Raw genomic sequence first — 13,950 nt, 5'->3', positions numbered from 1 at the left:
TATTTTCTATTTACTCTCTGTGTAATATTTTTATGCTTGAGATATGATAAGACTTCCGTACATCTATGCCCATGTCGTGGTTGGGAAAAAAAATTATCTACCATTCATTTATTCACTTCATATAGCAGACATGTAAGATTCATTTATGCCGATTACACTGTTCTTACTTGTTTCTTAGTTGCTTGAGAGCAAGAGAAAAAACACAAGGTTGTTAAAAACTAAGCTTTTATAGGTAAAATGAGCGTTTGAGGAAAGCGAAGGATGAAAATACACACAACATTTATCAGTTGATGTTGAAGGGAAAAATTCCATTCTACCGAAAATGTTAAAAATTTAATTAAACACATTTTTTTTTTTTTTTTTTTTTTGCTACAAATTTTGTTTTACAATCTTTCAGGTGTTATGACATTCAAGCTAAGGCAGCATGACTTTGTTATTAAATAAAAAAGTCCTCTTTAGCATTAGTTAGAAAGTTGATCTCAATATCTCAATTTTCACATATAAAATGCAAAATTATTTACTGATAGGCTTCGAAGGAAAAATTAAATGCAATTTATTTTACATTGTACGCATGCTAGTCATAAATTATTAAAAAACTTTTCCTAGTTTTGTTTTCATGTCACAATTCTAACATATGTACATGCAAGTAACTTCTTAAATAAAGCTTTTACTAGCATTAGTAAATAAGGTGTCATTTTCTAAAAGGATTAAAAATTCATTATCCCTTTTGGGGTCAAACAATGAAAACATTATTGTGTTTAAAGGGACAACAGAGAAATCTATTATTGTAAATGATTTACTGATTTAAGTTCACTAGCGTTCGAAAAATGTGTTTAAAAGTTTTTCTCCTACCCATACTCGTTGCACTGTTCGATCTGTTTTCCATCGATTATTTAGCAGTCATATAAATCATTAAAGAAATAAACGGAACAGATCGAGTAAGACATTGTTGTTGATTGTGGATGGTTAGCCAATACTTTTCCAATCTTGCTGTAGAGCATTTTCAAACACGAACCGAATCGAATTTCGGGAAAGGCATTATCCACAAAAAAAAAAAAAAAATACATATTTTTCTCGGCCTTCATAACATAAGAAAGATCCGCACATTTCCAAAACTAGGATAGCAGGGAAGAGCAGCATATTTTCAATTAAATCTTGGATAAGTAGAAAATCGTCATTTTGAAATGTCATCTTTAGTGATGGGTTCAAGTTGTTCATGACAAACTGCCCTCCCTGAATGGTCGCTCTGGTCTTGAAGTTTGCTGACTTTACCATTCAAGTTAGTTGCTTTCTTAGCCTACATTGTGGATGTTGATGTACAGTTACGTACATAGTACGTAGTGCGCATAGTTTCCTGCACCTGCCACGATTTGATTGATGAATTAATCACTTGGACTGCTAAGGCCATCTGCAAGCTTTTTTTAACTTTATTCAATGCATTCAGTCTTGGAAAACGATAGAAACTAAATCACACTGTTCTCAATAAACTTATCAGATTGAGTTGGAAAGCTTATTAAAATATCAGACGCATAGAGAGGCATGCATTTAACCACAATTCCTTAACGTAACTTCAACTTATCAATATTCTCGAAGTAAATATAACCGAAACAATTTGTTATTGAAAAAAAAGAAAACAAAAACACATATCAAACGCGGCAACTTAACACATATCACGTTGCATGTAAGTAAAAGGATGTGTTTTTGTTTCAGACAACTGTGCACATAATGTGTTTCACTGTTTTGTTTTACTGTAATGTGTGCAAAGTAAGTAATTTGTTAAGAAAGCAAACGCGTCAACAAGGCCACCATTTAACGCAAAGAAAGACAAAAAGTGGGAAGCAGACAGAGAGGTAGGAAGACAGACAGAGTGAAAAGACGGAAAACCTTATGTCTCTTCTTTATAAGCTGCCATGTAACAAACATCTGTCCATAAATTGTGTGCAGGCGTTACTTGAAATCATTCGTTGATGTAAACGCAAACTAATAAACATCGAAACAATCGCTCCGACACAGAACATAGTGTCTTCGATATATTATTGTTATTAAAAAGGAAAGCAGCACATGTTTTTTACGTAAAGCATAGAAACATTTTCAATTTACACTTGTGTTGTACACTTTCATATTACGCCCATCACCTAAGCATGAGGGGTATACTCATTTTCTCAAAATGTTTGCAACGCTCAGAGACCCCACAAATTTTCTTCTTGATCAGCGTTAAATTCTAAATCGACGTGAGCATATCCGTCAGTCTGTTGAAGTGTTTATCCGTCTGCATAGTATATGTTGCAAATATACTCTTGGCCGGAAAAATGAAGCTACCGACGTCAAGTTTAACGGAAACATTGAAAATTCTTGCACTCAGGTTGGCCCGCCCATAGATTGTGTGTTCGACCTATTTGCTCCATTTTCAATGCCAACCTGCGTACAGGGAATTGCAATGTTTCCGCCAAACTTGAAGTTGATAGTCAAAAGGACGGAAGGAACGGAATGAAGGAAGGACGGATATACTAGCAAACTTAATAAGCTAAGGGTAAGGTAAAGTCGAGTATGTGATGGTGCGAAAGGTTAGCGTAATGAGCTGATACTGGGCCGAGGTCTCGCTTTGTCTAATGAGCGCAAGAATCTCGAGGTGGTCCATTTCTTTACATACCAATTTCAAAATAGATAAGTGCACGTGGTATCTGTGTTCCGTATGAGCAGATAGATGTATTTACCTTTATTTTCATTTTCATTCTGCAAGTGGTTGCAATTAAGTGGACAGCTCTGGAAGTAGTCCTTCATTTCAACATTTCAGAACTTATGATACTACCGATAAGACTTTAGTTTAGTATGAATCGTGAGCAGATTCGAAATTCAGTTTCCTAACTCAGTCTTCCTGGCCTAGCGACGTCGCTTGAAGTCGCACGTATGACGCAAAAAAGAAAATTTTTGCCTACTATGTCTCAAAAATGCGATGCACATTTTAAGGGGCTTCGGTGTTTTAAGGACGCAATGAAAGAGGGGTACCTTATTGTAACGTAAACTGGCCTATTACGACTTTACGTATCTGTACGATTTCTGTTGTGAAAGCAAAGACTTTATTTGCATCTCTTAGGAAGATCTACTTACACACTGCTTACAGGAAATTCCATTTACGGGACTTCTTGTAATCCGGTGGGTTCTAATATTGCAATTCTCAACACGCTTGACTCGACTGATTTTACCAAACGCTTCGCTTATATTCCCTTTACACTAACAAAACTTCATTACGATATTTAGATGATAATCCCTTTTTACCAATGAAATGTTACGCGAATTGTCCCTCAACCTTTTCGCCAGTAACCCAGCTGTGTCACTAGGTCAGGCATCATGAATCTCTAGTTTTAGAGTAGTATTAGAACATGATTTCTTAAAAGATCGCTTGGAAATGTGCAATTTTCGTAACATATATAAAAAGAGGAGAAAAAAAGCGGTTTTTCTTCTGCATACGCACTTGACAAGCGACCTGTATCCAAGTTCATGGAAAACACAAAATCACAAAATAGAAATGTTTGCCAAGACTTAGTTAATGTTATTGTTCAAATCTAAACGAATCTGTTTTTTATGTTCTTTTTTATATATATTATCGAAAATTCAATAACGCAAGCGTGGCAGAGCAACAATAACAAAAATCTGGAGTAGAAAATTTTCATTTGTATTCAAGACACATTTTTTGTATGAGATTTTGTCATCTATGCTGATAAGAGGGCCTGTCTCGTGCACGTGCTAGTGCACTTGCGAGCAGCACAGAAGTCATTAAATTGCAAAGAGATTGCACAGCGAACATATATGTATTGTTGTCGTTGTATGTTGTATTGTTTTGCATTTACATGCCTTTGCTTCATTGTGAAGTAAATTTTCTTTAATTAAATGTAAAAACAAAAGAAAAAAATAGCTTTTGAAAATTACTCTTCTAAGCGACTCGCAGAACCCGAAAGCAAAATATTATCTGACTTGTGCTGGCAATGGTAATGAAATTTTTATGAAACTTATTTCTCATGGCCACTAATATAGTTTTGTTATAACAAATATAACGCGTAAATAATGAGAATAATATGAACCGATTCTCCAAAGACGATTGCAAAAATGTTTCGTTTTATATGAAAGCATGTTGCACTTTTTACCCACCTACAGGATTGCTTTAAACGCAGAACAGAAGACAATTCGAGCTAAGATTTGAGACAGATTAGCGTTTAGCTTTCCTTAATACGAGTTTTAAGCGAGTGAGCCGAGGTATGCATTCTCTACGTGGCTAACAACAATCATAATATTAACAACACGAACAACAAGAACAACAAGAACAATGAAGACAAGATGAAGAGGAAGAGGAAGAGGAGTAACAATAATGGTAAGAATAAGAAAGAGGAGAAAAATAATAATAATAATAATAATATTAATATAGTGATCATATAAATAAGAAGAAGAATAAATAAGAAGAAAAATAAGAAGAAGATAATGCAAAATAGTAATAGTTATAATAATAAGATGCAGAGGCAAAGAGATGATAACAAAAAAAAAAATAATATGAAGAAGAGCAGCAAGACGACATAATAAAAAAGAAAAGTAATAATTATAACGGTAATAATGATACGAATAATAAGAAGAAGAGCGCACAAGAAGAAGCATAAAAAGAAGATAAAAAAAGAATGGTAATAATAGTAATAATAATAATAACAATATTAATAATAATAAGAAGAAGAATGAAAAAAAAATAGTTACAATAGTAGTAATAATAATAGTAATAATAATAATAATAATAAGAAGAAGAACAACAGCAAGAAGAATGACAAGAAGAGGATAATAAAAAAATAGTGATGACAGTAATAATAATAATAATAATAATAATAGTATTTAGAAGAAAATAAAGAAGAGTAGGAAGAATCGGATAATCAAAAAGAATCGTAATAATAATAATAATAATAATAAGAAGACGAAATAGGCATCATTGACATATGTAAATTGTTTTATAAAAAAATGGTCGAATTTATTTTTTACGCAAGTTAAGAACATTTATATTTAGTGCAGCTATGGAGACAATTATTTCCAAATTTTCTCAAAAAGAATGCTTTCCGAAGGATTTCGGTAATGAATTCTTTCAGTGTTGGGAGACGGTAACCCCACGATCAAATATAGCTAAGTAAGTTGAAAATTTTGCATATTTTATGAGTTAGCCAATGTAAGCGCATTTCCTTTTATGTAAACAAACTCAACTAATTTTCATTCAATATTTTATTGCGCTACGTACAAGAACATGTTTTTATTACAATGCGACATCAGTTTGCACTCTCTTCGATAATGTAAGCAGTAGTGGTAGTAGTAGTGGTAGCTAGTCAGCAGAAGTACTCTAAAATACTTATTTATGCTGAAGCGCAGAAAGCAAATCAATAAAATTAACTGTTTACACACGCGACAGACAATCATAAAATCGGGATTGTCGGTAATAAAGTCGATAACAGCAAATAGTTGTTACATAGATTCTGTTGTTGTTTTCTTTGCATCTATATATGTGTTTGCTATACATTTCCTGTCTGCATTTGTCTAAATATTCCATATGTGTACGTAAATATGTACGAAATGTTTGTTGAATGGCGGAAAACGGAAATGAAAAAATGTTTCGTTCACTTTCATCTTCACATATCAACTCAATTTAAAATATTATTCACTTTGATAGTAATTCGAAAATTTGAACTTAAAGAATTTAAAGAATTTAAGAAAATATATTGTGTATAAGCATTTTTTAACTAGCATCGCCGAGGGATCAGCGGTGTACTCATTTTGCCGAGGCGTTTGCCAGACTCAAAAGAACGTCTCAGACACTCCGCAGAGTGTATACATTCTTCGTCAGTCTCAAATTGGGAATCCGTTTTAAGCATGTCCGTCCGTCCATTTATCCGCCTGTATCAGCAAATATGATGCTGATGAAGTTCTTCCGTGCAGGCTGCTTTTGAAAATGCCTTAAATCGCAATCGTAGGATAAGTCTACAACGCCCCCATGCCAGAGCAACAAATACGATGAACATCTTTGTTTTCCGTGTTTTTTTTGGTAGCTATTCATAAAGTACAACATATACCAACATATTCCAAATCAGCCGCGATCTCCTCATATTTTTGAATATAGACATGTAGCTCTTTTCCTTTTTAGGCTTTTTCAGGATAACCGTGTCGGGTATAAATGATTTGGTCGCGATCGAATATAATTTCCTCACCTGTTTAACCCTTAATATGCATAGTGATGCAGATTTGCATCGCATGCTTAACCTCTTTATGTAGCAACGTTTGCATAGTGTTAGTTTAATTTCGCCAAAGTTATTTTATCGGTTCCGAACACAATTACAATCTCTGACAGTTTATTTTCATTGTTGGCGCCTTATCTGAGTATAATTTCATTTTGGTGGGCATTGTTTGCATAAAAAGTGGTGAGAACATATAGGATAGGAAACAAGCTAAGACTAACGAATAATATTTTTATTCTTGCTTGTGCTGATACTGATTATGCAAGAAAGGAGCAGTTTTCCCGTGATATAGAAATACATGCGGATGTAAAATCGACCCTACTTAAGATCACCAATCCCCAAGTTATTTGTCAAACATTTATTATTATATTTTTATTTTTTCTAATCATTTTTAATAATTATATCATCGTATTAATTGGAGTTTTTTATATATATTATGAAGAAAATCTTCCGGGCAATTATCCGAATCATGATCGCTTACACAAAATCAGACCTGTAACAGCCCATCCAAGTGGAACATTTTCTTCTATTCTCACAGGCGAACGCCTCTGAGCAGATGCACAAATGTGTTCAGCAAAAATAAGCCGTTTCCTGAAACCATTTTTGCCAAATAAACCCCACGGTTTCGACTACAAGCTATTTGTTTTATGTAGTCTCATGGACTAAGCATAGAGTTTCGTAGTGTATTCCGGATATGAAGTGGAAAGAAAGAGATTAGCAGATAAGTCAATAATGCCGTCTTACGATTAGCTAGATTGATAACAAGAATGAGGAACCATTACAGTGTTTTTCGTAAATTGCCCCCTGCGACGCTATATACCGAAACAAGACATCCATTCGCAACAAGAAAGATTGCATAATTTTAGACGCCCGGGAAAGAATTGCTTTAATAAAGACTACCACCGTTCCTAGGGGGAACTTATGAGGAAAGCGACGGTATGAAAAGACAACAAGTTTCCTACTTTGTTGTCTACTTGTATTGGGTCGCTACTCGCGGACAATACATAATAAGTGATAGAAGAAAAATATCGATACCTCTTGTCCAAAAGTAGTGCAACAATATGACATGCACATGGAAGGAGTGGACTTGATGGATAGCTACTTAGGTCGCTAGCGTATAAAAGCCGCAAATAATACCTCCCTGCCTGTTCTACCATCTATTGAAGGATGCCGTAATAAATACTTGGGCATTTACGAAAAATACTTCATAGCAAAGACTATCACGAAAAACAACTACAAAATCTTGGTCAGTTGCGTAAGCCGATTTGACTGATGCTCTTTGCAATGTTGAATATCGTATAAGCGGCAAGTAAAAGAGGTCACCTTACTCATGCGTTATTTGAGTAAAGTTTACAGGCGAAAAATCGAGAGGATCTGGATCATGGCCTATTCTTTTAAACAGACAGAGGTTTAAAATTCCACTTCACACAATGCGATGATTCTTTAGATACCACTTATGTTTGAAACATTGTATAATGGTAGGCAGTAAATTTGTAAATATGTAAAACTCAAGGAGCGATTGTTCATGACGATGAAGAAATGCATCAATGAAAAATGAAGAAAAATTCTTATGCGGTTTTCCTTTCTTTTTTTTTGTTGGTTCTTCCCAACTACACCTATTGTCTGGTTGATTTCGAGATTAGGTTTTGCAACAACAAATTAATTTTGATTTTCGTTTAATTTGAAAATTGTTAGTAAATTTAAAAAGATTGTATATTATTTTTGTTTTTGCTTTTCAAAATTTGATTTGTAATGATTTTTAGAGTTTTTAAATTTAGTCGATAAGTGTGAAAACCTATACGTGTATATGTAAAAATTTATTTTTTTAATTTTTCCGTAAAGTTTGATAAAAATTTGAAATTTTACTTTATTATGATTTAGTGAGGTTAGGAATATTATGCAAATTTTATATACAAAATTGTTCTTTTCTTTAAATTATTTATCATAGTCAGTTCATTTCCTTTGATTTTTTTTTAATATTTTTTTGTTTATTTTATAAGAAAGTTTTTATTGTATTAATTTTTAATTTTCACTTCATTTAAAAATTTCACTTACAATTTTCTTCTTGACTTCACTTTGTATAATTCCTTTTCATTTGCAATAGATCAGATTTATTTTATATATATATTTATATATTTATATATATATATATATTGTTGTTAAATTTAAATATTTCCCCATTTTCCTTCTTTCCCTTTTTTTTGTTAGATGTATTGTTCTTTAAAATGTTACTCTTTATGAGATAATTTGGAATTTCTTGAGTTCACATCTTTCATGTTCGCCACGCTATCCAATACTAATGTAAGCTGATTAGAACAAAAAAAGTAAATGTTTAAAATCGTGCACAAGGAAAGCCGGCAAATGTTTGTTTTTGTCGCTTTTAAGTTTCAAAAGTTTCTGTTTTGAAAAAGCTTTCGTACGAAACACGTGCATTGAGGCAAAAGCATAAGAGATTTAACAGGTCGGCTATTCTGTAAAGCATTTACTTTTCACCTGCCCTTCCTCTCTGTCCATATTCAATAAGCGTATGTCTTAAAAGCTTTATTAAGCAGTAGTTCTTGTCGCTTTTAAAACTCAAAAATCAATTATTCATATCGTTTTAATTGCATTACCTGATCGTTCACTTTACTTACGCTTGTACTTTTAATAAGCAAAAAAAAAAAAAAACAAAAATCATTTACATTTTTCAATTTTTAACAATTTTTTCTAGAAGAATAAGACCAAAAAGCTTTTACATGAGTTATTTGAAGAAGCTTTCTGAACGAGATCATAAAATGTATCGTTATAAGTAAAAGCAAATGACACTAACATACTCTGTTATGTTAAACTTAACCTCTTATGTTCAAAAAGAAAATAAAAAATAAAAACTTACCAGAATTTTTGTTACCAATTTCACGCTTCATTTCCTCGGAACGATTCTGCACTCTCTCGTATATCGCGTGCTGTGAAAATGTCATGTTTTCATTACGCATTTGTTTACCTAATGACGTCATCATAAGGAAACATGTATGCAAACCAGACACCTGTTGTTGGCCGTTACGGTCGTAGAACAGTATTGAACGTGACCAGTTATAACTAAAACAAAATGAACAAAATACATTTTTGAGTTCATTTCAGAGCGATTCGTTATATATTTTCGAAGAGAATATTCAAAGTTTGTAACAAACGAAAACATATACAAAACTGGAACCTTCACTTTTTGCATATCATAAATTTTATGTTAAACACAATGATATTGTTTGCCTTTCCCTCAGCTTGCTTGCTATCAGCTGCTACTTGATCTTTGGCCCTTTTTAAGGTAGCCTTAGGGAATTGGAACCATATTGTTAGGTGTGAAAGCCTTATCGTTATACTATTTACTTGAATATCGCGTTATTTTCCGAATTTTCTATAAATAATACACGATAATCGGTGGATAGATATATCAAATGCCGGAAAATATAAAAAAGTCGCCAAAAAATTCATTCATTGATAGTTTAGCGTTGACGGGTGAAGACACCACCCACCGCCATCCGGCGACATATTTCTTTTACGCATATTGATAAATCGATAGAAATCATTTTTGCATACTTAGTGCGTACATTTTGCATGTATTACCTAAATGCGATGGTAACACTTATCGCGCCCACAAACTAATTTAAGCCAACATTTTCAAGCTTTCGGGCATAAACGAATCAATAACCAGACAGATGTTAACAGATCGGAAACAAATTTCGATAATCTCAGTGTCTTAATTCACTTTGATACACAGTTGATAGACAGATAGTAGTTAGTTCTGTTTCTACCAGGTGGGGGGGTATAAAGAGTGAGCAAAAGTAAACAAAAAAAAAATAATTTTTAAGTTATTTCTATATAAATAAATACCTTTTCATGACTGAAATCGTTAGTTTTGAGATGCTTTCAAAACTTAACAGACCAGTACGTAAAAGCATATAGAACTCGTCCCCGCAGTCGGTCTTCTTTTGCTCAAAATCGTATGTAGAACCGCCGATCGATATTAAAGGTGTACCGTGACTATTGAAATATTTCGTGATGCGAGCTACAGAGGCTGTAAATATGCAAAATAAAAAAGCTTAGAAAGCATCCTAAAAATAGGCAATGTTTTCGCATCTACTAATCAACGCAATTGCACAGTATTTCTCTCACAACTAGTTTTATTCTTCTTAGAAAATGGGCGAATGACTTGACAGCTTGGGTTATCCGCCCTATTCGACCTACTTAACTCCACCTCGTTCCACTTTATATTAATATGCTTCTCTGTGCTTTGGTAGTTGATACCTTCTAGATAGAAAATGGACGAATGACTTGACAGCTTGGGTTATCCGCCCTATTCGACCTATTTAACTCCACCTCGTTCCACTTTATATTAATATGCTTCTCTGTGCTTTGGTAGTTGATACCTTCTAGATAGAAAATGGGCGTATGACTTGACAACTTGGGTTATCCGCCCTATTCGACCTACTTAATTCCACCTCGTTCCACTTTATTTTAATATGCGTCTCTGTCCTTTGGTAGTTGATATCTTCTTCTACATTTGCTTCTCGTTCTCTTTCTTAAGGCCTTTGGGAATACCATTAATCACATTCTTGTCCCACTTGAGAATGAGAATGCTCGCTTACTGGACAGCCTTTCATTAACTCTGAATAATCGCCGGGGCACATTATGCTGGGTTCTATTAGATTTCTTCTTCGCTCCGCTAGCTTATCGCTGCTTTACTTCATAAGGGAACGATGTAGATCCGAAATGAGTAATGATCATGTGCATTATGGATTTATAACTTTTTAACTCGAACTTACTTAACGAATATACTTTTTCATGATTTTAACACGCACAAGTAATTAAACTAAGAAAACATATGAAAAAAAGATATCCATGCTATGGTCGCCAGGGGTGCATCTATTTTGTTAACCAATTAGATAGATGTGAATCATTACGAATAATCTTCTTTGGCCTGTGCTAAAGTAGGGAAGCGCAAGCATAAGTTATTTAATTTCATGAAATGTTTACCTAAAGGATAATCACAGACTGGCCCGAAGATAACATGAGCGCAATTTTTTGTTATACCATCCATGGCTTTGAAGACAGCATAGGAAGCCTCGCATTTATCATCTTGTGGTAGCCAATTAAATTTTATATAGTTCGGTAGAAGTTCAGTTCTGTGCACATATTCTTCAGCCACTTGGAGAACTGCCAACGTTTGCTCCAACGAAACCAAATATGTCCCATTATCTGGTAACAAAATTAAAGCACGTATATAACAGTTGCTGAGTCCAACTTTTGTTGTATTTTGTGGCTGACAAATGGCTTCACATGCACGACTTGGTTCGTAGCGGCAACCAGCAATCACTACTTTTATGAGCACTAGCGAAAGCAACGGCCATAGCACTATCCGTTGAGAGAGTTTAATGAAATTTAAAAGTTTTTTTCTGATAAACTTTTCAAGTCTGTAGCGCGACATGTCTTTATAGAAAGATAAAATTTATTTTTTCAAAAAAACAATGCATCCGATATTGGTCGAATTGGTTATTGATCGCGACTAGCAACTCAGAGCATTACCTTATTCCGCAGTTTAGAGTGCAAGAGAGCAAGCTGAAAGCGTAAATGAAATTGCGCGGAAGCATGGATTAGACAAAGAATTAGAAAGAATTGTAAGTAAATTTAATGCTTTCTTAAAATTAAAATTATTCGTTTTAACTTAGTTTACACACCAGGATTGCGCATTTTCTCGCTTGAAAGCGAAAAACAATAAATAAATAATTACAATAATAACAAAAACAATGAGCAGTAATCTAGAAGCTTTGAACAACAAATGGCACAAATTGAAACCAAAAGTTAACTAAGACTTTCCGCCAAATTATTTTTAGTTTACTAAAGAGGAATATGTTTAACAAGAACGTATGTGGAATACAAGAATAAAGTTCTGAATGAAAAAGTTGAGAAATGTACTTTCGAGACCCCTATGACAATGCATTGAGTTCTTACACAAGACAACGTACAACTTCGACAAAAATGTTTAAAAATGACAATGAAACTTCGGGAAGGTATGAAGAAGGCTTGCTCTTGTATATTTAAGGAAAAAAGCGGGCAGATAAGTCATCAGACAAAGATCGATTGGTATAATAGAGGGCGTATCCATCTCAACTCTTCCGTAAAAAGTTAATATACATTTACACTATAAGTGGTGTAGTGGTATAAGGCGTAATGAACACAGAAAGGGGTAGGAACGAATGAAGGGAGAGGGAAGATATATTCATTTCGTCCGTTCACAACACGCAGAGGGAAGCTTTAGAAAACCTCTAAGGACTTTATTCATCTTTTAGAGTTTTCATCAATATAAAATTTTTAATCGATCGAGCGTCCATCAGTCCGTCTGCACCTGTAAACTTCTTCTTGGTCGCAAAAACGAAGCTATCGTTTTTTTTTTCGAATTGAAAATGGTCACAGGACGCACCTACAGTACTACGTAAACTAAGAGCACATCTGTCTTCCAGTTTTTTCATTAACCTTAACAGATACAAAGCTAAAAATTTTCAAGCATATCCTGCAAAAATTGGAGAAATCAGCTACCGAATGTTAATGAAAACATTTTTTTTTTCAGGATGAACTTGCTGCCTACAAAGGATTTTGCTATAGACGAATATAATTTCCTTACTTACTTATACGTGCTTTATAGTTAAAATGATATGTAAATGATGGATTAATAATTTTGTCGAATATTGATATTCTATTGCTCGCTCTCTCTCTCTCTCTCTCTCTTTCTCTCTTCTCTTACTCTCTCAAAGAAAATTCTCAAAAGTATGTTTTTCTTTTAAAAAAAATAAGAATTTGAATAGAGAATTAAGAAATATGCTACAAAAACAGTTGCAATAAAAGTGCTTCTAATACGTCGGGGGGTAAATTTATGAAAGTCTAGTCAAGTGAGTTCCCTACTCTGGTGAAAGTGGTCCGTCCAAATTGAAGTTTTCTGGTATTGGAAAAAAGGTCTGGGCAAGCGCCGTCCTATCCAAATTTCGGAATTGAATTTCGGAACCAGGACTATAGCCTATTCCCGGCGTCGGAATCTGCTGAACAACATAAATAATTGTCAAACTTTTAGCAAGTTTGTGTCAATCTAAGACAGATTCACAGTTTAGATGCCACACGGCTATTATGTTCATTGACTATCACCATCGATGCATCAATGGCGTCGTTTTTTACTTCTTTTTTCGACTATTTTGTTTGTCTTCGTTACATTTTAATTTTTTTTCTTTTCAAGCAATTTCGGTTATTTCCACGTAAGGATTTTTACTTTACGTTACGCTTCAATAATCAATTCAAGTTAATAAATTGCTTTATAGCCAAGTTTCATTAAAAACTTTCAAATACTGATAAGTAGAAACATGTGATTCGGTTGAGATGAGTTCTATATCGACTTAGTTTAAACATTTCGTTTCGTGATATAGTTATAAAAGAATAGCGCAATGAAGAGGAAATGAAGAGGACTTTAGTGAAAAGTCGACCTTTACTTTTTATTTCTTACGTCGATACTTCCATTAAAATCTTAAAAATATATTCGACATCAAACAACAGAATCTTTCGCTTACGTTACCGGTAATGAGTACCTGAGTAAACTGAGAAGACAGGAAGACACTTGCACTCAATGTTCTTTTACACTGTAGATACTTTTCTTAGAGAACCGTGTAAAAAAAATCTCGCCTAA

General features: G+C 33.7%; 1 protein-coding gene across 1 annotated transcript in view; it reads right to left on the bottom strand.

The window, feature by feature from the left end:
• The window catches only part of LOC119639626 (atrial natriuretic peptide receptor 1), a 64,582-nt gene that overhangs the window by 48,761 nt on the left and 1,871 nt on the right, over positions 1-13,950 (bottom strand). Inside the window, exons 2-4 of the mRNA XM_038037124.1 lie at positions 11,259-11,840; positions 10,116-10,299; positions 9,124-9,326 (exon numbers count right to left, since the gene is read on the bottom strand). Of these exons, the coding sequence (XP_037893052.1) occupies positions 9,124-9,326; positions 10,116-10,299; positions 11,259-11,709 (838 nt within the window). The 5' untranslated portion in view covers positions 11,710-11,840. The remainder of the gene's footprint in view (positions 1-9,123; positions 9,327-10,115; positions 10,300-11,258; positions 11,841-13,950) is intronic.

Source organism: Glossina fuscipes, unplaced genomic scaffold (assembly GCF_014805625.2).
Source record: "Glossina fuscipes isolate IAEA_lab_2018 unplaced genomic scaffold, Yale_Gfus_2 112, whole genome shotgun sequence".
Taxonomy (NCBI): Eukaryota; Metazoa; Arthropoda; class Insecta; order Diptera; family Glossinidae; genus Glossina; species Glossina fuscipes.
Note: the sequence above shows the minus strand (reverse complement) of the source record. Positions and strands in the feature narration are given on the sequence as shown.